General features: G+C 38.5%; 1 protein-coding gene, 1 long non-coding RNA gene and 1 pseudogene across 2 annotated transcripts in view; all 3 read left to right on the forward strand.

The window, feature by feature from the left end:
* Positions 1–10,428, forward strand: part of LOC121773370 (origin of replication complex subunit 2-like) — a 41,364-nt gene extending 30,936 nt beyond the window's left edge. Inside the window, exons 5-6 of the mRNA XM_042170215.1 lie at positions 10,094–10,160; positions 10,229–10,428. Coding sequence (XP_042026149.1) covers positions 10,094–10,160; positions 10,229–10,428 — 267 coding nt within the window. The remainder of the gene's footprint in view (positions 1–10,093; positions 10,161–10,228) is intronic.
* A 152-nt stretch (positions 10,429–10,580) lies between these two features.
* Positions 10,581–15,547, forward strand: LOC121774318 (annotated as a pseudogene).
* A 406-nt stretch (positions 15,548–15,953) lies between these two features.
* Positions 15,954–25,076, forward strand: LOC121773797. Its single transcript, XR_006044851.1, has 5 exons — positions 15,954–16,067; positions 16,146–16,291; positions 21,898–22,582; positions 23,891–24,682; positions 24,778–25,076. It is a non-coding gene; the product is annotated as an uncharacterized LOC121773797 (long non-coding RNA).
* The last annotated feature ends 353 nt before the right edge of the window (positions 25,077–25,429 follow it).

The following is a 25,429-nucleotide window of genomic DNA, read 5'->3' on the forward strand; positions in this document are numbered from 1 at the left end:
TTATGAGTTAGCCTTTGCTAGAGTAAAAATACTCATAGGCATACTCAAACTTACGATCAAAGCTATTAGGAGGATACTCCTAATGTTAACACATATACTGAGGATGACTTACTCGATCACTGATTAGTCATAAGACTTAGTCAGAGTAACCCCAAGGACATTACATGAATGATTGGTAAACTAGAATATAGCGATTAGTCTTTCTCAAGTACTATGGTATATTCATTACCTCAATCAAAGTCCTTTGCCATGGTTAATATGATATATACTTGCTATGCAAAAGCACAACTAATATCAAACTTAGTACACATCATATCATACATGAGACATCTATCTGCCGAACTAGTCTCATAATTCTTGTTCTCACTAAGCGTAAAACGACACTTGACTAGAGACAAGACAGTTCCATCTTGAAAGGTAGAAACCTTTGCATGGAAATTCTAATGCTAAAATGTTCCAAGCTATGTGTAGATATAGGATTCCTAAGAGAATCTCAACATTCTTTCTAGCAATCTTAAAGACTTTAGATGCTTAGAATGTAATTAGTTTCTCTATAATCCTTTATCTTAAACTGGATAGACAACCAGTTTCCTACGCTAGATGCCAATCTTAGTTTTTTGCAACTTTTGTAGATTTCATCATCGTAGAGTACCAATAATACCATATTTTATGCACTTTCAACTTCCTTGTGCTTACTACACACTTAAAGAGCACATGTCAAATTCCAAACATTTGACAATCTCGACAAAACACTTATCTCTGATTTAGATGCTTGCCTAAGACCACAAAGGCCTTCATAAGCTTCTAATCATGTGTTTCTTGCCCTCTATTACATACCTATTAGGATGTTCTATGTAGATAATTTCCTCAAGACTTCTATTAATAGAAAGATGTCTTGACAATCATAATACATACATTCTAATTTACGTAATTACTGATAGACAGAAGGATCGAACAAATCTTGGCACAACGACAGCAAGAAGATGATATTTTTCTTTGGGCATAGCCCATTGTCATTGTCTAGCCATTTGAGATCCACATTTACACTTGCAAATGTACTAGCTCCCACTGACTGACACAACCTGTAGGTAGTATTGCAAGTCTTGTAAAACATGTTGTCTATCTAAGATTGTAGTTTGGAATCTATCACCTTTCCAAGGATGAATATCTAAATGAACCAATTCTACATTGTAGTTAAAGGGAATATGTTCAAGTTAATCTAAGACCGAGTCTTGCGACACTCTTAGACCCATGAACTTGTTATGTTCCTAGGAACGCTCCCACTACGACATGGTTCTTACAATCTTAGGTGTTGAAGTTGATTTTATTAGTGCAAAAGTTTCCAATGGTATGACTCCTTGGTAATGTGGAAAATTCGATATATCTCTTTGTCCTGAGAGGTATCACGCTGTTAGGCTTTTAGTTCCTCTCTTGATCTTCATACAAGAGTTCTATCTTTGAAGATTACAGAACTTATAATCTTACATCATTTGGGACAACCTTAAAACATACCTCAGTACTCAACTCCAATTACTTGGATACCTTTCCAACATGCGTTGGAACAACATTACACCTTGAGATGTGCTAGACTAGAGTCGCTCTAGTCCACAACTCGTGTTTTGTAGAAGGTACTGATGATGGTAGTTTCTTTAAGGTGTATCTCGTTGTATCTAACGTTTATCCCATTAATGATAAGATTTTCATGAGTACAACTCATCACTTGATCAAACTTGTCTTAGAAAGACTTTGATTCCTTCTTACATAACTATCCCATTCTATGAAAGAATGCTTGGATTCGTTAATGGAGATTAGACTCCCACTACTGATCATAACTCTTTGCTCGTCTCCTAATTGGTGTAAACCATTGAGACTTGCTAGTCTTTCTATGTTGCACTTCTATAAGTATTATGAATCAAATGATTCTAACTCATAGTGCATCGAAAAGACATTCTCGACTTTCAAGCTATTTAACAAATTGTTAAAATCTTGATAGTCTAGATCAGTTTGAATAATAACTAAGTATTTTCTTGGCCTTAAGACTAAGAGCCATAAATACTTTATCATTCATTGTTTAAAAAGTTGATGTGTTGTTTAATACTCAATCTTGTTGCATCTATATTGTTTCAATACTATGACGCCTTAAACATCAACCATAAAACAATAATTGAGCATTAATAGCTCCCACTGCCACAAAAACCTATCTAGACTAAGATCTCTTACTTAGAAGTTGCATTGTCATGTAAGTCATTGTCCTTCTTTAAAAGATGTCAATCCAACTTACAAAGCATCTTCACTCACTTTAAACAAACTTTGATGACAATTCAGGCTCTCTCATTTCCATATCTAGTCTTTTGTTCAAATGAACTAGGACTTAGGAAAAATGCAGCCTTTACGAATTCGTCATCTATCATGTTACTTTCCTCTAACAGTAATATAACGACTAATATTCTGAAGGTTTTCTACTTTTCGGTTAAACCTTCTTTTAGTCATTTCTTATTACTTCAGGCGATGACTTGAGTCAGAAACTATTTGAGTGATCAAAAGATTCCTCAAAATATTCTGTCCCTTTAGGATATTCCAATCGAATCATCTTGACAGATTCTATTGATATCCATCTTTCATCGTCACTAACCAAGACTTGTCGTGCTACTTAAAAGAAAATAGCTTGACCTTATTCCTCAAAGAACTTGTCAAGTACATGCAAAAAGCATTCTCGAACAATCTTCGTGGAATTATGTCGAGGAAATGGAGGACATGAATCATTGAGTATAAACTCCAAGTTTTAGCGATGAGAATCTTATCCATTTTCATTTTCAGTCTACATAATTTTGGCATTCGAGTTTATTTCTTTAAGGATCGCAGACAAGATATTGAATGACATAATGAAGATTTGGCAAATAAACTTATTATCACATACTTATGCTCAATACATAATCGCAAATAACCACAAAACAATTATGTATCTTGCAACTGTAAAATTAAAATTTTGTACCCTCCAGAGGAAGTCAATACGCATTAAAATCTTACATTTTTACTGGTCACAACACCGACGAATAGTCCAGAGACCACAGAGTGGCATGGCCGCCTAATGTTGCCTAAGCAAGACCACCGAATTTAGCATTACAGAGTCTCATTTCTACAACACACTACCATAACAATGCTCATGTGCTGCTAACAAGATCAAGCTATCTCATAAATCCTGTGTGAACTTCTGAATCTCGCAGTTTCTTAGGATTATTGTCCCCACAGAGCAGGTGGCGATAATATTGGAAACCACATTCTAGTTCATACTATTTATTTTTGAGAAGTCCGCCCTCATGAACTCGCTATTTCTTAGGATTATTGTCCCCACAGAGCAGGTGGCGATAATATTAGAAAAAAACTTCATAAATTGCAGACCAATTGATGGAGACCATATACAACGCACTTGTTGTAATTATCGCTTAGATATTTTATATGGTTTTTGCATAATTATCACATAAGCAGATAAGGCAGATAATCCACTTAAAATAGATAAACACCAAATAAACAGGTAATTCCATTTAATGCATGGCATTTAAACACACTGGATAATTAACGGAAATTATTTAAGATTTATCTTGGATAATAATTATCCAAATTCATTTAGGATTTATCAAGATAGTGTTAACTATCTAAATCCATTTAGGATTATTCTAGATTTTATTCCGATAAAATCAAATCCATCAATTCAAGATAGCGTTGATATAGGATTATCATTATTTAAATCGTTCTAGGATATTACTAGATAGAAACGATTCCATCATAATTCATACGATAAATAAAATCCAATCAACCAAGATTTATACAAATCTTAATTCTATTTAGAATGGACATCTAGAATATATCAAATATTACTTAGGATTTCTTAGATAAATAAATTTATCTAAATTCAATTAAATAAGAATTTTCTTATATATTATCTTTATCCTAATCTATCTAGGATATAAATCCAAAAGATAAGGATAATCTTGGATTAATGTTTATTTTAATCCATCTAAGATTTGTCTTAATAGAATTCAATCTATTCAAATCCATAGGATAAAATAAATTAATATAAATATATCATAATTCATCTAGGATTTATCTTGGAATAAATCCACATAAATCCATAGAATAAGATAATATTATATTATAATTATTCAAATCTATCTGAGATTTATCTAGGAATAAATCCATATAAATCTATAAGATAAGAATAAAATATTATATTTATCACTATCCAAATCCATCTTGAATTTATCTATGAATAAATTCATATAAATTCATAGGATAAGAATAAAATAATATTTCCATTATCTAAATCCAACTAGGATTCATCTAGGAACAAATCCATATAAATCCATAAGATATAGATAAAAATTAGATTATTATTTTCCAAATATAACTAGGATTTATCTAGGAATAAAATCCATATAAATCCATTAAATAAGGAAAGAATCTAATTAATCCAAGATTTAATTCATAATTAAATCTCATATAATATATAAAATCCACAAAAGATATATTCAAATCTTATTTCCATAGGTATCTTGAATTATTTCTAAAATTGAATCCAAGGATTTGGAAACCCTAATCAAATTTGGAAAGCGAAGTCACGGAACAAGGCGATGCGGTGTCGCGCGGATTCTACCCACGCGAGCGTCGCGCATAGGGTAAACCCTAATTATGCGTCGTAGTACTCCCACTCGCAATTCGTCGCTGCTGCGTCGTCCTCGTCACTGCTGCACGCACCCCAGCTTCGGGCTCCCACTCGAACAAGAACTGTCGTTGCTCGGAGACGTCGCTGCTGTCACAAATTGTGCACAACGCAGCCATCTCCGTCGACGTTCGAGCCTGGGAATCCTCTCCATCCATGCCTGCTGCTGCGACGCTGCCTGTGCAGCGGCTGCTGTCTTGGCGATCTCCGACGCTGCTATCGCAACCGTCGCCGCCAGACCACCACTGCTGCTGCCTGTAATCGCTGCTATCGAAGCTGCTGCTGAGTCGTCGTCGCAGTTGCGACGTCGACTTCGCCGCCGCCTCGCTGCTGTTGGCGCTGTTTCCGTAGCCGCCGGCGCTGTTGACGCACAGACCGCCGTCCTCGACCACAACACGCCGAATTTCCAAGCAAGTCTATTAATTCTCGTGCATGCAATTGCAACTAATTTGAAAACAACATGCTTAATCATTACATAGACGTAATAATTACATGTAATCAAATTATGAGAAGACAAAAAGGAATTCTTTGTGATGTCTCACGTGAATTATTCACTAAAAACACGTAATTAACCTTTTGATGTTAAGGCTTGCGCGTTCGGCAATGTGCAGCCCCGGCGCGAGCGCGGGCTGCACATTCTCTCATTATCGTCATGCATTCATGCAATTCACATAACATGAAATTAATCCACATAATCAGAGCCAAAACTTGGCTCTGATACCAATTGTTGGGGTTTTATAGCCCCTTGCACAGCGGAAGACTTGTACAAACAAATAAATCAGACGTAGGATCTATTTGACAGATTACGAGATTAATCAATTCACATGTTAACACAAAATTGCATGCTAGAACCCAAATAATTCATGCTCATAGAATATAAATCCTAAACATGAATTCTACGGAGTTAGCCAATTTACCTCGTTGATTCTCCAAAGAATCGTCGATTGCTTGCGCCTTCTCCACGATGATCTTCAATACTAGACCACAGATCTTCTGACTGGTGTCCCGAACTGTATCTCGACATCAGGGTGGGCTGATCTTATCAAAACACTAGGACTCGAATAAAGAAGACAGATCTTTCTAACGGAGGAGAGCTGAAAAACTCACGGAGGAGAAACTAAGAGAATTTTCGAGATCCTCTTAATAATAGAGGGGACGAAAATTATCACTCTAAAAATTGTGTTGTCTGTCTCCTTTATTCTCCTATTTATAATAGTTACATATTGGGCCCAGTCAGAGATCTATGGAAGATTTTGGATATGAGCTCCCTCAATTAGCTTTTTACTAATTAAATTGAACCCACAATTTAATACAAGCTTATATTGGAATATTACGAGCAGCCACTACAGAAGTAATATTGACCTCCCCATCCAAATCCGAAATTATAAGTATTCCGGGTTTCCATTTTGTTTATTATTTATTTCCCGCGCTTAAGATAGAAATGTCCATTAATTAATTAAAGTCTGCTATGGACTTAATTAATTAACATCTTATTAATTCCAAGAGTGGACTTAGCAAGAAACACTTATTTATTATTCATGGAATAATTAAATTCCAACTGGTCAGTTTCCGAATAATAAAACCTTGTTCAAGCTCCTCTTGAGGACATTATCAAACGAGACTCACCTCGCGCACGATTCAACATAATAGCAATCCTAGCACCGCTAGATAATGATCACCACTACCCAATATATCTGGATCGTTGGGTGACGAAAAACCCGCACCTTTGGTAAGTCAAAGTAGTAGATACTAAATATCGTATGCTCAATGCTAACGTACATTGATTAAGAAATAGATATTTATCAAGACCTCATCTTTTAGTAGATAGCATAAAGACACGTCTTGCTGTTAGATCCATTCAGTGCTATACCACACCAACGTCATCTTATTTCAATAAGGCTTAGATATAATCGGACTGACATTGCAACATTTCACAATAGGTAGCCAAAGTCTATCTAGGTTGGGAAATTCATCTTTTTCTTTTGCAAAGCATTGCTTAGAACCGACTGTAGTACCTTAAAGTGAGCGCAGCCCACGACCAGTCTACTAAGCAAAAGACTTAGGCTTTGTTTACTTCTTATGCATTTAAATGTTTATAAAACATCTTATAAACGCACAAGTAAACACAATGTAATAATATACTGATTCTATTCGTGCAAACTGCTCGAATAATACTGAATCGGGTTAAATGTGGATTGTAGAGTTTTTCCGTATACAAGCAAGATTTCTATTCGTGCGAATTTGCTCGAAACATGCTTTTCAGTATACTAAACCTAACAGACTATTCAACAGCCACGTCATATGCTCAACGGATTTGACTAATCAAATCAAATCTAAATTCCAAAACGTAATTAGGTCACACCGAAAACATGCAATTAATTCACTCATCATTTAATTAACATACTTCACGGCATTAAAAGCATTTAATGCAAAAATTTTATGTTTCACGAATTTGGGTTCCGAAAGTGGGGCGTTACATCAGTGGCATTGTCGTCTTGGTCATCCATCTTCTGCTAGTCTTCGTAGTTTAGTTTCAGTTGCGTCTGTTGATTTTAATTGTGAGTCATATGAGTTGGGCAAGCACCATCGCACTTCCTTTCCTTCTCTAGTCGAGACTCGTAGCTCTTCTATTTTTGATTTAGTTCATTGTGATGTTTGGGGTCCGAGTAGGATTGAGTCCAGGGGGGTTTCAAGTATTTTCTAATTCTTGTTGATGATTATTCCCGTATGTCATGGTTGTATTTGCTTAAACACAAAAGTGAAGTCCCTACTGTTCTAAAATCTTTTTATCATGAAATAAAGACCCAATATTCTGTTGATCTGCGTATTCTTCGTACTGATAATGCTCTTGAGTTCACACAACAATCTATCTCATTTTTTTGTGAATCTCATGGTATAATTCATCAAACCTCTTGCTCTCACACTTCTCAACAAAATGGGTAGCTGAGCGCAAGCATCGTCATGTTTTAGATGTTGCGCGTACTCTTATGTCTCACATGCATGTGCCTAAGTATCTATGGTCTGATGCTGTTCTTACTGCATGCTTCCTTATTAACAGGATGCCATCTAGTGTGTTGCATGGGGATATTCCTTTTTCGTGTCTTCATCCTGATAAACCTCTTTATCATATTCCTCCACACATTTTTGGATTTACTTGTTTTGTTCATGATCTGACTCCTGGGTTGGATAAGTTGTCTCCTCGCTCTATTAAGTGTGTTTTTCTTGGTTATTCTAAAACCAAAAAGGGATACCGATGTTTTGACCCTCTTACCAAGCGCCATTATATCTCTGCAGACGTTACCTTCTTTGAGTTTCAGCCTTATTTTACTCATTCTCAAACTAAACCAACCAGCCAGTTATATCCTACTCCTGCTCCTCTTTTACAGGTCTATACACGACGTCATCGACCTGAAATAGCCCCTGAAACAGTACCAACAGTCTCATGTCCACTGCCACAGTCATCTTCGCCTCCAGCTTATGAAGATCCACCTCCTTCTGATGAGTTACCCATAGCCATTCGCAAAGGTAAACGTACTTGTACCACCAAACACCCCGTATCTAATCATGTTTCCTTTACTCGCTTGAGTGCTCATTTTCGTGCCTTTGCTCTTTGCCTTTTGTCTACAGTGATTCCAACTTCTTACCAAGAGGCACTCAAACACCCTTTATGGCGAGCCGCTATGGATGAGGAGATGCGAGCTCTCTTGAGTCGTGGTACTTGGATTCTGGTACATGCCCCTGATTCGGTGGATATTTTATCTTGTCGTTGGGTGTTTACCATAAAATTTCTTGCTGATGGTAGTATTAATCGTTACAAACCTTGGTTTGTGGCAAAAGGATACACGCAAACTTATGGTATTGATTACTTTGAGACGTTCTCGCCCACTGCACGTATGAATTCAATCCGAATTCTGTTATCTTTGGCTATTAATCTTTCGTGGCCCATGTATCAACTTGATGTGAAGAATGCTTTCTTGTATGGTGATTTGACTCTAACGGTCTTTATGGAGCAACCTCCGGGATATGTTGCTCAGGGGGAGGATGCTACTAAAGTTTGTTGTCTCAAAAAGGCAATTTATGGCCTTAAACAAAGTCCCAAGGCGTGGTTCGATAAGTTCAGCAGTGTCCTTGGAACTATTGGTTTTAAGCAATGCAAGTCTGATCATTCGGTTTTTGTGCGACATCAAGCATCGGGTATTGTTATTCTCATTGTATATGTTGATGATATACTCATATCTGAAAGTGATGATCGTGGAATTGAGGAAACTAAGAAATATTTGCAGCAACATTTTGTTATCAAGGATCTGGGCCGTCCTAAGTATTTCTTGGGAGTTGAAATTGCACATGGAAATTCTGGAGTGTCTCTATTATATCAGCAAAAGTATGCTACAGATCTATTGAAAGAAACTGGACTACTTGGAGCAAAGCCCGTTGATTCTCCTATGGAGGTTGATCCAAGTGTTTGGAATGACAGTGGAGAAGTCTTGGAGGATAAAGCTAAGTATAGACGTCTAGTTGGAAAACTTATCTAGTGGAGAAGTCTTGGAGGATAAAGCTAAGTATAGACGTCTAGTTGGAAAACTTATCTACTTGACAGTAACAAGGCCTGATATTTCCTTTGCTGTTGGCTTAGTCAGTTGTTTTCTGGATAAGCCTAAGCAAGTTCACTGGGATGCTGCTATTCGAATTCTTCAATATGTCAAGAAATCTCCCGACAACGGATTGTTATTCAAAAAGAATGGGCATCTAAAAATTGAAGGATATTCTGATGCTGATTATGCTGGTTCTAAGTCTCATAGAAAGTCTACTTCTGGATATTGCACCTACTTGGGAGGAAACCTTGTAACTTGGCGAAGTAAGAAACAACATACTGTTGCGAGATCGTCTGCCGAGGCTGAGTATAGAGCTATGGCTCATACTGCTACTGAGATGATCGGAGTCAAGAATCGACTTGGAGAATTGGGGTTCACTTTCAATGAACCTTAACCTATGCCTTGTGATAACCAAGCTGCAATCTATATTGCGAACAATCCGGTTTTTCATGAGAGGACTAAACGTATTGAAGTTGATTTTCATTTCATTCGAGAGTGTGTTTTGAATCGGACAATTACTACTCCTTTCACTTCATCGTCTAACCAGATAGCTGATATCTTCACAAAACCGTTGCCTGTGAAGCGTTTCTCAGAACTTTGTACCAAGCTGGACATCCAGCTTGAGGGGAAGTGTTAATATAGTATATGAATTCTATCCCACATCGGTTATGTAACATAGCCTAGCTTAGTTTCTTGTACTATATATATGTGGCCTATGTTTACTAATGATATATACACTACTACCTTCTTCTCCATTATGTCTCTATATTTTACTGTTCTATAGACACCAAATGCTCAAAATGTGTTCAAAGTTGTTGCTGACCATCAGCTAGCTAATCCTGATGGAGAAGGCAAGTAACTAAGTTTTACTGTGAAAAATTGACATGCCTTTGCAACTGTATAATTCTTTTTCTTGCAGGAATGCCATTGAACAATTTATACACAGTATGTCGAGAGCGTTTTCTAGTGAGTAGCCAAATTACTCTAAATGCTCATCTCACAGAATTCAAGGATCATGAATTGGTGAAGACGAGAAGAAACTCAGATGGCGAAGACTGCTTGTATATTCCTGTTTCGAGCGACGCCCTTCAGAAGCTTATACATGAGATCAGCCAATAGAAGATGGATCAATAATTGTCATTTGCTGAAATCTATACTGTAGCTTCTGGCATTTGAGCTCGTTTGTATTTTATTATCTGTTGGCTTTGTATTGTTATCTACTACTCTCGAATATTCATGCAAACATCAAATAGTGCATACCTAAGTTCGTAATGATTGTTTTAGCAAGTGCTTTCAAATCTCATACATTTATGTGATTGACTGATTGTACCCTGATAAAAAGTCCTCAAGTTTCTTTGATAGATCTATTTTGTATGTATCTCGCACAATTCGAAGCATTTAATGAGTCATATAAAGTTGTTGAATGAGTGAAGTTCTTGCAACTAACTCATATTTTACTTTGCTTTTCTTATATTGAAGCTTGTCCACTAGGCTCATATTGCCCGCGCGCGCAGATCAACCAATCAACCGGTGTATGTGAACCGTAAGTTCATTTTGAGCTCACTATCAATGTTGTTATTTCTATAATCAGTCTTGACATTTTCGGTGGTAAGCAATTACCTCCTGGTAGCACAACTCATTCATGCGGTGGAGCTGATGTATGGGCAGGTGTAGGAGGTAGTGATGACATATTTTGTTCAGCAGGATCTTCCTGTCCAAGTACAATCCAAGTGATCCATTGTAGCAGAGGGTATGTGCACCATCAAGAAGAAGTTCTCTTGCACCTTTTAGCAGGCAGTTATTCGTTATACTTGAAAATACGCATCACTGTAGTAACATTCATTTTTTTTTTTTAACTCCAGACATTACTGCATGCAAGGCTCTACTGAAGAAACAGGTAATCTTCAAACGCTCATTAGTGGTTTCCTAGAAGAACTGACCTCGATCTTTTATATTTAAAAGTGTAGATATTTTTAGAATAGCTAAATATTTAATTTGTTCATATCTATCTTAGTGTCCAGATTATTATGTTAATAGATTGTTATTATCTAGTTTGACCTCAGGCATTACCACATCCACCCTCTTTCATATGTGGCATGTGGTGCTTGTACTGAGTAACTAACTCATCAAAAAAATGGATAGTTTGTTCTTTTGCATGTAATCCTCTCCCTGGATAAATTGCTGACTCTTAGGGTAGTTTTTAGGCTTACTAGACTTTCATATTATTAGGTTTGTCCAGATTGACATTTCTCCTTTGTACCATCAATGCTGGCTCATATAGTCTGTAGCTGAATTTGTTTCTCCGTCTAATATTGTCTTAATTATTTGCAGTTTGCTTCAAGTTGAGTACCTGCAACCCGAATTCTAACACACCGAACTTGCATGCCTATGGGTTTATGCTAATTGTAAGTGGATTATTTAGCATTAGATCTTGATTGACCACTCATATTTATGTCTGTGCCCCTGCCCCTTCCTAGAATAATCATTAAAGGAGATGACAATCGATCTAATTTCCTTGCTAAGGTTTTATCTGATATCCACATTCAGGGTGCATTGAGCTTGTTGTTAATAGTGTTCTACAATTGCTCCAATCAAGTCCTTACAACTCGTTATGAAAGAATGGCCAAATCCAGAGAGAGAGCAATTAAAAGTGCCCGCTAAACTGCACATGCAAGAGAAAAGTGGCAAGTTGCAAAAGATGCAGCAAGATAAAAGGGAGCTATAGGCTTGCAGAAACAGCTGTCACGCAATAAAGACGATGCACCAGTTCCAGCTAGCTCAAATAAACCAACAACTGGTGTTCATAATGCAAAAAAGGAAGCAGGCAATCTCACTAAGATGGTACAGTCAATTGATAGCGATCTAGATTCTAACTCTGGCTTTGACATGGCTATCGGAGATAGGATCATTAAGAAGCAAGTGCCAAAGGCCAAACAGTTTCACACTACGAGCCAAATATTTAAGTACGCGTATGGTCAGCTTGAAAAGGAGAAAGCTATGGAACAAATGCAACAAAACTTAACCTTCTCTGGTGTGATTTCAATGGCAACTGAGACAGATATGAAGACGAGGCCTACCATTGAGCTTGCTTTTAAAGAACTTACTATAACTCTGAGAAACAAACATAAACATCTGATGAGGCGTGTGACTGGAAAAATTTTACCAGGACGAATATCTGCTGTTATGGGTCCATCAGGAGCAGGGAAAACAACATTTCTTTCTGCTGTGGCGGGAAAATTAAGGGGATGCCATATTTCTGGTTCAATTCTCATAGATGGAAAGCCTGATTCCATTCGTTGCTACAAGAAAATTGTGGGCTTTGTCCCACAAGATGACATTGTTCATGGGAATTTGACAGTAGAAGAAAATCTCGGGTTCAGTGCTCGGAGCAGGTTTGTTAGTTATAATTCAAGTGGAGCAATTACCATCATTCCATAGCCTAATATATGAGATTAAAGAAATTTTCTTCACAAATTCAAGATTTCTCACTGAGCTGATTCCTATAATTTGTTTTTCGGTCTATTTATGTCGTAAGCTTTTCAAGGTGATTGTTAAGACGGTCTAATTTGGCTATCATTTTGTCTTGTGATGCTCTAGGGATACGATTGTAAATTGTGTGTGTTGCTCATCATGAATTGAGTTGGATATCTAAAGTCCTTTATTTGCATGCTATTTTTTCGTTGGCTTTCTCATCTTATGGCAAGAAACTACACACGAATGAATTCATGCTAACTGTATATAGTCCGCAGTTGGTTATCGATGGACTATGTATAAAATAATTTTTTTAAGTATTTAACATGATATGGTTCTTGAATTTTTCCAGACTGTAACTAATAACTTATGCTAAATGTATTCAAATAAGTAAAATTTTATTTATTTCAAGTCCTAGTATGACTTGGTATGCAAATTGTTTCTGTTTTGGGGCTCTTAACATTCTTTTAATGCCATTTCTGGTGCATTGATGTTGTTGAACTCATTGCTGGATTTGAACACAATGAAGGCTTTCTGCACACATGCCGAAGGCTGATAAGGTTCTTGTTATTGAGAGAGTGATCGAGGCCCTTGGATACAGGCAATAAGAGATTCTCTAGTTGGAACTGTTGAGAAGCGAGATATATCTGGAGGCCAGAGAAAAGGAGTAAATGTAGGTCTAGAAATGGTCGTGGAACCTTCTCTGCTAGCTAATCTTGGATGAGCCGACATCTGGTTTAGACAGTTCGTCTTCCAACTTACTCATTAGAGCCCTTAAACGTGAGGCTATTGAAGGAGTAAACATCTGCATGGTTCTTCACCAGCCCAGGTAACTCCTAATGGTTATTTACTGCTTCCCTCCCTGGATGCATTACAACAAAAAAGTTATATATCATGCAAGTTTTACCTTGGTGATAGAATCCTAACTGCATTAAATTTCAGTATCTTTTGACTAAATGGCATCTAGCTCAAGTCTGATGTGTTGCAAAATATATGGACCAATTACACTAATTTAACTTATCTATAGTGAAGTATCATATCATTGAATTATTTTTAATGTCTGCATGTTTCTTAGTTTGTAGATACATGATTGCCAATGCCCTATCATCTTTCAACTGCACTAGGCGCTGTCTTTGTCGTGGGTAAACTTGAGGTAACTCAAGTATTTTAAATTGTTCGAAGGCTATGAGAGAAAATCAGAAAGGCTAACAAGAATCTGGGAAATTTTACTAGAGAGTCATTAGAAAATGCGGTTTGAAAAGACATAGATTATACCATCAATTGACAAGAGTGCAAGATGAGCTAAATATGAAACCTGGGATTCCAAATTCATTGAGTTCACCCACATTTCAACCTGAAATCTCATTATGACATAATGCATGCACACCAAGTGAAGAATCTCTTATGGTTAAATATTTAAAATCCTTGGAGCTCTCACACACATTTTGTGTTCAGCATATTTATGCTATTAAGTGTTACTCCCTCCGTCCCACTGTAGTAGAGGGGTTTCGTTTTGAAAAAATGATAATAAATAGTTAAAGTAAAGAGAGAGAGTAAAGTAAGATAACTTTGTTTTCCTGCTTCAGCTACACATTGTACCAAATGTTCGATGATTTAGTACTTTTGGCCAAAGGTGGTCTTAATGGATGGGTGAAGAAAGTAGAAGAATACTTTGGAATCTTTGGAATCCATGTACCTGATCGTGTCAATCCTCCAGATCATTTCATTGAGGGTATCGTAAAACCATGTGCTGGTGTGACTGCTGAACAGCTACCGGTGGATGATGCTTCACAACGGCTACTCTGTTCCTCCAGATATGCTACATTACTGTGATGAAATTGCATCATCCTCTAAAGGTGGAAGTAGTATTAGTTCTCAAGAAACCCCGGAGCCGGGAAGTGAGTGGAAGGAGGAAGAACAAGAGCCCTCAATTAAATTCCTTAAAATACATGATTTATCTAATCGCCAAACACCCGGTTTCATGCGGCAGTATAGATATTTTCTTGGCAGGTATGCCAGCTTTCTCCTCTTACAGGTTTCCATTCCATCATTTTTTGATACTGAAGCCTAGGATAGAATTACCAAGTACGGAGGTGTTCTGATCTACAATGTATAAGTTTTCAAAGAAGTGGCATGAGGGTTGACAATTTTGTTTCTGATTGGGGTACTTAACAACTCACCCCCATACCTGTTGTTTGTTCTGTTACCTTGAAACAATATATTTATGTCAATGTTTCTTTTCTGTTTCTGTGAAAATCTAATACTACTATAGTGGGGTTACTTCTTTTCTTCCAATTCTGAGTAAAAATGTTCCTGTTATGATTCCTTTTTGCATCTTGCGTTTATACCTCTGAGAATTTATTTACCAGATCACTCATTCACTCTTGCGTTTATTGGGACCAAAATGCTACAACCTTCATTAGTAGAGAAATTTTATGCAATTGTTGTCCTGGTCATATACTGGTATACTCGTTTCTGCTCATCCTTGATTCACTTTCAATTTCTTCAGAATTTGCAAGCAGCGGCTGCGAGAAGCTCAGTTATTTTTATCCTCGTTTCTTGCTGGCCGGAGCATGCTTAGGAAGGGTGACACATTTGGCTATATGTACTCAGTGATTGCAGTCTGTAAGAAGATTTTTCATCAGTTATTCCATCTGAATTTTTTGTCTTATTTACTTCAAGTTGCCCAATTTTTTATTCTTCTTGGTTATTTATTTTGGATATGATATTAACTCTATTTTTAGATATTGATAATCTTTCGTCGTAGACGCTTGCCTCTTTGAGCACTTGATATTGTGCAAAATTATGCGGGCTCAGATGCCGCAGAGGTTCTTTGAGCACTTGATATTGTGCAAAATTATGCGGGCTCAGATGCCGCAGAGGTGGGGTCTCGGATAGCGACGGCGACGGCGACGGCCACGAGGAGTGAGGCGGAGGCGGGGGCTCGTGTGTGGAAGAGGGGTTTTTTTAAATTAATGTAAAAAAATTTTAATTAATGTATTTTTTTAAAATTTTACCACTATTATAATTGAATTTTTCCGTATATATGTCGTAAATTTAATTCTGTATTTTGTGTGATTATTAATTATTTATTTTTTATAATTTTGTTTATTGCTTGTCCGTGGCATGAGTAGTTTTTAGTAGTGATGATGTGACAGAGGAGCTATGGGTAGCCTACAACCATTGTGGGTGTGCTCTGCCTTATGTACTGTGAGTGGGATAGGATACGTGTTTGGTATTGCGCTGCAGCCCGCTCAAGACAAAACCCATTCTGCATATGATTTCCGGTAAGTGTTTACCAGATTATTGATCTCTTTCTCGTGCTTCAACTCAAGTTTAGCATATACTTCTCTTAATTCCTACAGGATCGGCATTAAAAGACACACAAACTTTGCGCGCTGATTTCTTGCTAGAACCGCACAATTCTAGTTCCTTCGACTCCATACTAGAGATGTGAAGAGAGTGAAAGGAAATCGGCTATACAAAAATTAAAAGCTGCGCAATTGGTTCTGTAAGTTTTGAACTGTTTTCGCAATTAATTTTGAATTAGATTGTTCCAAAATGGTGCAGGCAATGAATATTGTTTTACTCCAAAGCATATTTGAGACTTTAACCTCAAATCAGTTTTCAATTTTTCTCGAAAGAAATTAAACGGAAAGGGTTTTGAACCTGGGTTTGAATTTCATGCTCGAAATTCGCCGTTTTTTCACTACATCTGAATCTGATTCTTCGCAATAGATGTCAGTGGCGTTTGCAAATATTGGCCAAGATTGAAGTAACATGACTGGCTCGGTTTTAAAATCAGTTGGGCTACACTTTTGAAATAATCAAGCAGTTGGGCTGTTTATTTTAATTGTTGATTATCAATTAGATTGATAAATTACAATTTATATTAATTTAGAATTATTTTGTGAGCATGCTATTTGATTTATGCTTACATATGCCTTGTTATCTGGTAAAACTCCTATGTTTGATAGACAGAAATTTTTTCAAATTACTACGGCAGCATGTACGCCCTTTACCTTTTCGGCCTCTTTTCATCCGCACGTCTGTTCAGAAAAGATTTTTTTCCATCAATGCCATCCACTCAATTCAACTCCTTACCCTTTCTTCTCTCCCGAATTGCTGGTGGTCGATAAAGTAATTGGTCGGAGGAAATCCTTGTCGATCCTCGGGTGAAGAACGAACTGTGGAGGCATCGATACAGTTTCATATGGAACTAAATTGATTCGAGCGCCGCCGCCAGATGGACCACCTCCGATTCGAGAAGAAGAAAATCTGCCGATGTCAATTGATATAGACGAATTTGTGAGTGATGATCTATTTGAAATAGGAAACTTCATCCAATATCTTCCGACGAAAAACTCGCCGGATTTCGAATGAAGAGCGAAATCGTGCCCTTCATTTTATGGGTTAAGTAATGTTTTTTGTGGATGGGGACTGTTCATGAGAATGTGATGAAATTTAGATTGGAATAACATGTAATATTTGATGGGGTTTATGAAAGATTTGGTACAGGGACGTTGCTTTTGTTTATAGCTAGAGAAAATCTATGGTGTTAAGTGTTTTAATTGGGTGATCGAGAGGAAGAAGTAGGAGACATTGGTAGAGATCTTTTTTCTGTTGTATTTCATCAATGGTGTAATCCTCTTAATATAGAGGATTACCCTAATTACATATGGTAAGAATCTCCTAATTTTGGTGCTATCAATTATACATTAATTACATGATCATTTCCTTAGTTACATGATTTGATTCCCATATGATTTGATTTCCATATTCTAACACTCCCCCTCAAGCTAAGTGACGACATCTCCGATACTTAGCTTGCCTATTACTTCTTCAAACACCTTTGGGTGGACAGCTTTGGTTAGGATATCAGCAAGTTGATCTTCTGAGCGGACAAAGGGCAACTCAATAATACCCTTCTCTATCTTTTCCTTGATGAAGTGACGATCAATCTCCACATGCTTTGTTCGGTCGTGTTGGACTGGATTTTCGGCTATGCTGATCGCTGCCTTGTTGTCACAGAACAGTTGACTCTTCTGAGCATGTGGGAAGCCTATTTCTGTCAGGAGTCTCCGTATCCACAGAATTTCAGTTATTCCACTTTTTGCCCCTCGAAACTCAGCTTCGGCACTAGAGAGTGCGACTACTTTATGCTTTTTACTCCTCTAAATGACGAGGTTGTCCCCTATGAACATGAAGTATCCGGCGCCGTTGGAGTGGATTTTCGATCGATTGGATTGCTTGCCCAGTCAGCATCGGTGTAGCCTGAGACTTTCAATTGTCCTTCTCTTTTTAGCAAGACTCCGTAACCAACTGTCCCTTTAAGATATCTCACTATCCTTATCACAGCATTCATGTGCTGTTCTTGCGGCTTGTGCATGAATTGACTTACCACTCCAACGGCGTATGCAATATCTGGCCTGGTATGAGCTAAATAGATCAACTTTCCCACCAAGCGCTGGTAGCGTTCTCTGTCTGCTGATTTCGCCTCTTCCTCTATCTTCAAACCATGGTTCTGTACCATTGGTGTCTCTGCTGGCTTGCATTCTAGTAGCCCTGTCTCTGTTAGTAGGTCGAGGACGTACTTCTTCTGTCGCAGAAATATCCCTCCTTTTAATCGAAGAACCTCAATTCCCAGAAAGTACTTTAAGACTCCTAGGTCCTTCATCTCAAATTCTAGGGAGAGATTTTCCTGTAGCTTCTTGATTTCTGCTGTGTCATTTCCTGTGATTATCATATCATCCACATAGATTAGGAGACAAGTTATGTTGTCACCTTCTTTCTTGAGGAAAAGAGTATGATCTGAGTTGCTTTGCTGATATCCATACTTCTGCATTGCCTGGCTGAACCTTCCAAACCATACTCTAGGTGACTGTTTCAGACCGTACAACGTCTTCTTTAGGCGACATACTTCTCTTGGGCCGAATTCACCAGAATAACTAGGTGGGACCTCCATGTATACTTCTTCCTCCTTTTTCAGTTCTCCATGCAAGAAAGCATTAGTAACGTTAAGTTGATGTAGAGGCCAGTTTTGATTTGCTGCAACGGCCAGTAGAATTCTTACTGTGCTCATTTTAGCCACCGGTGAGAAAGTCTCGTCGTAGTCAATCCCATACGTCTGAGTGTAGCCTTTTGCGACCAGCCTTGCCTTGTATCTCTCAATGGAACCATCAACTCGTCTTTTTATGGTGAATATCCATCTGCATCCGACTGGTCGTTTCCCTTCTGGTAGTACGCATTTCTCCCATGTATTGTTCTTGAGAAGAGCATCCGTTTCTTTCTTCATGGCTTCTCTCCAGTGTTTGTGCTTCATTGCTTCCTCTACTGAGTGTGGTATTTCATCCTCATATATGACAGCTTCAAATGCTCGTGCCATTTTAGTCATCTGGGCAGTCATGGAGTAGGCAATGGGGTAGCGAGCTTTTCTTCCCTTCCAATCCGGGGAGTATCTTTTTGGGGGCACTCCTCTATTACTCCGTGGGGGAAGAACATGCTGTACTGATGTGTCTGGTTCAACTTGGATGGTCTCCTCTCTATGCTCAAGGTCAGTCTCAATAACAGTTGATTCACTTGGATTAGAGTTGCTTACCTCAGGATTATCAGTCGAGGCGACTGTGAGCTCGTCACTAGGTTCAGTGGCCTCTGACTCTGTGTTTAAGGCTTGCTCTGTGTTAAAGCTAACCTTCTCTGTTGGACCCACATCGAGACCGGGACTTGGCTTAGGGCTGGTAGGGACGCTTGGAAACAAACTTAGCGGGTCACTCATGGTTTCTGTAGATTGATTTCCCTCCCCCTGACCGCTAAGTTGGTGATAGAAATACTCATTCTCTACGAAGTCACAGTTCATTGTGATAAACATGCGTTTGGTTTTGGGGTCGTAGCACCGGTAACCCTTTTGTTGTTGGGCATATATCCTAGGAAGACACCTTTTACAGCGCAAGGGGAGAACTTGGATCTCTCGTGTTTGGGTATGTGAATGAAGGTAGAGCATCCGAAGATTTTTGGTTCAAGGGTGAGTGTGAGTGGTATTTGTGTATGGTTAGAGAAAACTTGGATAGGAGATTTCTTGTTGAGTCCTTGAGTGGGTAGACGGTTTAGGGTCTAGACCGAGGTGGCCAAGGCTTCGGGCCAAAAGGATTTGGGGACTTTAGATTCTATAAGGTGGGCTCTGGTCATTTCAAGGAGTTTCCTATTCTTTCGTTCTGCTACCCCGTTTTGTTCTAGTTTGTGAGGGTTGCATTTGGGCATTGACATATTCCCCCCCATTATCAGATCTAAGGATTTGGATATTTTTCTTATATTGGGTTTGAACGAAAGTGTAGAATAATACAAATTTATCAAAGACTTCTGACTTAGATTTCAAGAAATAGATCCATGTCATGCGAGAACAGTCATCAATAAAAAGTATAAAATATCAAAACCCTTGACCGCCCGTAACAGGAGCTGGTCTCCACACATCAGAATGAATAAGGGAAAAAACTTGGTCCACACGGGTATTATTAGACTTAAAAGAATGTCGATGACTCTTAGCCAAAAAACATGTATCACAATCCATACGAGTAATTTTATCAAAATGGGGGAACAAAACTTTAAGATAACCTAGTGACGGGTGTCCTAATCGTCGATGCCATAGCCAAGCCTGTCTGTCTGTGGATCCGTGAGTCAGCATCGCGATACTCTGTTGAGCTACCTCATCCACATAGTAGAGACCACGTCGCTCAGTGCCACGCCCAACAATCATCCCCGTCTGAATATCCTGTAACATGCAAAAAGATGGTTGCATTAATAAGGTGCAATTAAGTTCTTTCATGACATGACTGACTGCCAATAATTTATGGGACAAGGTTGGCACATATAGGCAGTTCGAAATTATTAGAGCGGGTGAAATATGAATGGTTCCCGTTCCCTGGACAGTAAGTAATTCCCCATTGGCAGTTTGGACGTATTTTTTGTGAGGTTTAGACATCCCAGTGAAATCAGACCTATCAAAAGACATAGTATCGGTCGCCCCACAATCAAAAATCCAGTCCTTATCCTTATTTGAGGATTCGGACATACTACATGCTGTAGACATATTCTCAAGGACTTGGAATCTATTTTTGCAATTAATTTCAGGCTCAAATTCTAATTTTCTAGAGTCTGGGGGTCTCTTTCCAACAATGTGAGAATATATGGGGTCGATTTCTGATTTAGGATTATCTGGGGACCGCAAAAATAGAGAATGGGGTATTTTCTGATATTTTTCGGATTTGGGGGGACTCAATTGCATTAAATGAGGAGATGAGGGTAAGCACATATATTTTTCGGATTTGGGAGGACTAAATTGCATGAAATGAGAAGATGAGGGGTTTAATTTAGGATCAAACCCCCCATTACCTGCCAACACCCTAGCGCTCGTGATTTCGTCTCCGATTTGCGCCGCCGCTGTATTTTCTGATACTGCGGTTTCGCACCTTCCGGTGGTGGTGGCTCTGGTGCTGCCTGCTGCATTCGCGGTACCGGTAGCCCGGTCCCCCCGCTGTCGGAGTGTTTCTGTTTCCCCTGTTTGACCAATTTCTCGACGCCCTCCGTTTCTTCATTTCATCCCACCAATCGGGATAGCTGACGAGGAGAAAGCACTGATCTTTGGTGTGTTTTCTCCCCCACAATGACCACACACAAGTCGGACACAAGTCAGTTTCGATCCTCATCGTTTCGACGATCCTCGCCTCGGATCGGGGTCTGCCCCGGCCGTCCTCCTCCACGAGATGCAAGTCTGATCCCAATTCCGCTGCTGGTTTGGATGTCTCTTCCATCGGTGACCTGGGGTCTGAGGACTCCGTCGTTCGTCGCTTCTCGTCGGACGGTCGCGTAGGCGTCCCGGACTGAAGGCAGGGGTTCCCTTTTGAGAATCTCTCTTCGGGTCCCTTCGTGTCCGTCATTGAGTGCCATTAGAAATTGGAAGAGTCTGGTTTCTTGTCTTTCTCGGTTGTAGATCGTGATGTCTTCCGGATCCTTCATCGGATTTGGCTTCTTTCTATCAATCGACATCCAAATGCTTTGGAGTCGGTTCCACAGTTGTTCGAGAGTTAATTCCCCTTGTTTGATGTTGCTTGCTTTTCGGTGCAGGTCGTATACTTGGAGTGAGTCCCCTCCGCTGCCGTATGTCACTGCTAGTCCCTCCCAAAGTTCTCGAGCAGTTGGGTATTGTGATACCTCATTCACGAGTTCGGGTTCCATGTTGTTGATGATCCACCCGAACACGCAGTGATCCAATTTTTGCCATGTTTCGTGGCTGGGATCAGTTTCTGCGGGAGGTTCCGAACCCTTATCGATGTGGGAAGTTAAGCCTTTTCCCCCAATCACCCGTTTGATCAGGTTTGCCCACAGTGGATAGTTGTCTCCCGATAACTTGGTTGAGATGACTATTTCACCGAGGTTGTCTGCGCTCGCCGTCGTCGGTCGTGGGGTGATTGGCATGGTTTGGAGGCTTCGGAGGAACTCTGCAAATTTCATTATGATGTCGTCGGGGACATATACCACCGACTTCTTTTCTTCGTTGTCTGATTCTGACATCGTTTCTTTGTTCTGATAATTGCAGGATTTCTACCTCTTGGCCTGGGTTTGAGATTGGTATTTTTGGGCGATGATGATGTTAAAATCTGAGTCCCTATTACTTAACCTGCTCTGGTACCATGTTTTAATTGGGTAACCGAGAGGAAGAAGTAGGAGACATTGGTGGAGATCTTTTTTCTGTTGTATTTCATCAATGGTGCAATCCTCTTAATATAGAGGATTACCCTAATTACATGTGGTAAAAATCTCCTAACTTTGGTGCTATCAATTATACATTAATTACATGATCATTTCCTTAGTTACATGATTTGATTCCTATATGATTTGATTTCCATATTCTAACATTAAGTGCATATTGAAACAAATTAGAATTCTTGGTTAAAATTATTTGTTCTTGTTTTGCTCTTTTCTGGTCTAATGAGCATTTTTTGTTTGTTTCTTCTCATGAAATGTTAAAAAGATGAGCAATTTTTTGATTAGTTCGCGTTGTTGAAATGTTCTGAAAAAGGAAGGGGTGTGAAAAGTGAGATTTGAGGTGGTCGTCGAAGGAGATGAGAGTACTATTTTTTTGGCAAAACAAATTGATGAAATATTAACAATAAATAAAGTGTAAAAATGTAATTCGGTGGGACTATGAAACAACCCATCACGTTTTCATCTTCTTTTTTCTTTTGTAACAGATGCCCAAGTAAGAAAATAGTTTCTTGGTCAATTTTCTTGATTAATTTCTTAGTAGCCCTTTTCTTAACGGGGCCATCAAACAAACCCTTATCATTATTTGACTATAGTAGTTAGAGACCGTGTTATACTATGTCTGGGTAGGCGGCGCTCAGTATGTGTAGTCCGTGTTATACTATGTTTGGGTAGGTGGCGCCCAGTATGTGTAGTCTGTGTTATACTATGTTTAGGTAGGTGGCGCCCAGTATTTGTAGTCCGTGTTGTACTATGTCTGGGTAGGCCACCCCAGTAATTGTTTGAATTTTAATATTGGATATTATATTCACATAACTAGTATCACACTTTTTCCCCATAAAATATAAGTCTTGTTTTTGAAACAAACGCATCGTCCATCATAATTTTTTGATGTTCCTAGCCTTTTTCGACCACGAGTTTTATGCCAAAGCATTTACTCTAAATCCACAAGGCCTAGGCTCATTCATAGATGCATGGTTGGTATCGTGTGATGGGATTGACTTGCTTAAATTGTTTAGTGACGCCAAAGCGACCTAAATAGTTTATGGATGCATATTAATTGAATTAATAAACCAAAAATTGCAAAAATAGTTGTTGCAATTGGCTTGGAGGCCTACCTTGTGATATTATTGTAGTGATCAGCCAGAGCAGGGGGGGCTGCAATAATATAGACTTGGATCTTGGACCACTAAAATTTATATTTGATATAAATTCGTATTTTATGTTTGGGGACATAATATATGTTAAAATTAGTGGGAGCTAATCAATACAATAAGCCCTTGTTTGGTTAGTGATACGAATGTTATCTTTGTACGTTTTTCTTATTTGCTTTTCATTGTATTTTTCTGTTCAGATAAAATGTCAAACTTGGCTTACAAATGTTTGATGGAAACAAACAAGTTGACTGAGTCAAATTTCACGGATTGGCTCCGTTGTTTGCGCTTGGTGCTAAGGCATGACAAGGTTGAGTATGTCTTGGACAAACCCATCGGTGTCATCCCCAATAAGGAATCTCCTGAGTTTGCTACGTTTGACGTTGAAGCTCATCAAAAATACGTTGATAATGCATCTGATGCTCAATGTGTCATGCCGTCTTCTATGAGTTTGGAACTCCAAAGACAACATGAGCACATGTTTCCATATGAAATGCTTAAGCACTTGGAGAGTTTGTATGCTTCACAAGCTCAAACTATGGAGTATGAGATACTTTTGAGCATGTGCTGAAAATGATTGGTTTGATTGAGAGGTTAGCATCGATTGGAATGTTGCTCCCTGCAAATATCTCAACAAATCTAATTCTTCAGTCTTTTACTAGCACTTTTAAGAATTTCATTGTGAATTTCAACATGAACAACATGAAGGTTGGGCTGCCAGAATTGCACAACATGCTTAAGACTTATGAGTCTTCCACTGCTAAAGTAAAATATGTGCTCATGGTGAGCTCTTCTGCGAAGTCTTCCAAATGGAAGAATAAGCAACAACAGAAAAAGAAAGCATCTAAGGATGTTGTTCTAAAGTCTAAGAGTGGAGCCTAAGAGAAAGTCGAAATTATCAAAGGATGAATGTCTTTTCTATCATAAGAAGGGACATTGGAAGAGAGACTGCCCAAAATTCAAGGCACTAGGTGCAGAAAGTGGGAGCCTAGGTATGTTTGTCATTGAGATAAATATGTCCATGAATAATTCACAATCTTGGGTATTAGATGCAGCTTGTGGTTCACACATTTGTAATAATGTGCAGGGTTTAAGTGACTGCAGGAAAGTGAGGCATGGGGAAGTTGATTTGTGTGTTGGGAAGGAGCAAGAGTTGCTGCTGAATGCGTGGGGACTTACAGATTGGATCTTCTCTCGGGATATAGACTAGAATTGTTCAATTGTTATTTCGTTCCAGTTATTTCTAAGAATATTATTTCCATTCCGATGTTAGACATTGAAGGTTTTTCCTTCCATTTTGCAAACAACAGATGCTTGATTTCTTTTAATGGAATGTTTTATGGGAATGCCACTCTTGACAATGGATTATATATGCTTGAATACAAATGAAATATTCTCAATGTGCAAAACAAAAGGCCTAAGCTATGTAATACGAATAATGCAACTTATCTTTGGCATTGTAGACTTGGTCATATTAATGAGAAAAGAATAGCAAGATTGAGAAAGTTAGACTATCTCACTTCATTTGATTTAGAATCATATGAAGGTTGTGAATTCTATCTCAAAGGAAAAATGACATGTAAACCATTTTCTGGGAAAGGGGTACGTGCTAAGGATTTGCTAGAGTTGATTCATACAGATGTGTGTGGACCGTTTCCAACTCAAGTAAGAGGTGGTTATTCGTACTTCATAACTTTTACTTATGATTTATCATGGTATGGATATATGTATCCTATGAA

The sequence above is a fragment of the Salvia splendens genome, chromosome 17 (genome assembly GCF_004379255.2).
Source record: "Salvia splendens isolate huo1 chromosome 17, SspV2, whole genome shotgun sequence".
Taxonomy (NCBI): domain Eukaryota; kingdom Viridiplantae; phylum Streptophyta; class Magnoliopsida; order Lamiales; family Lamiaceae; genus Salvia; species Salvia splendens.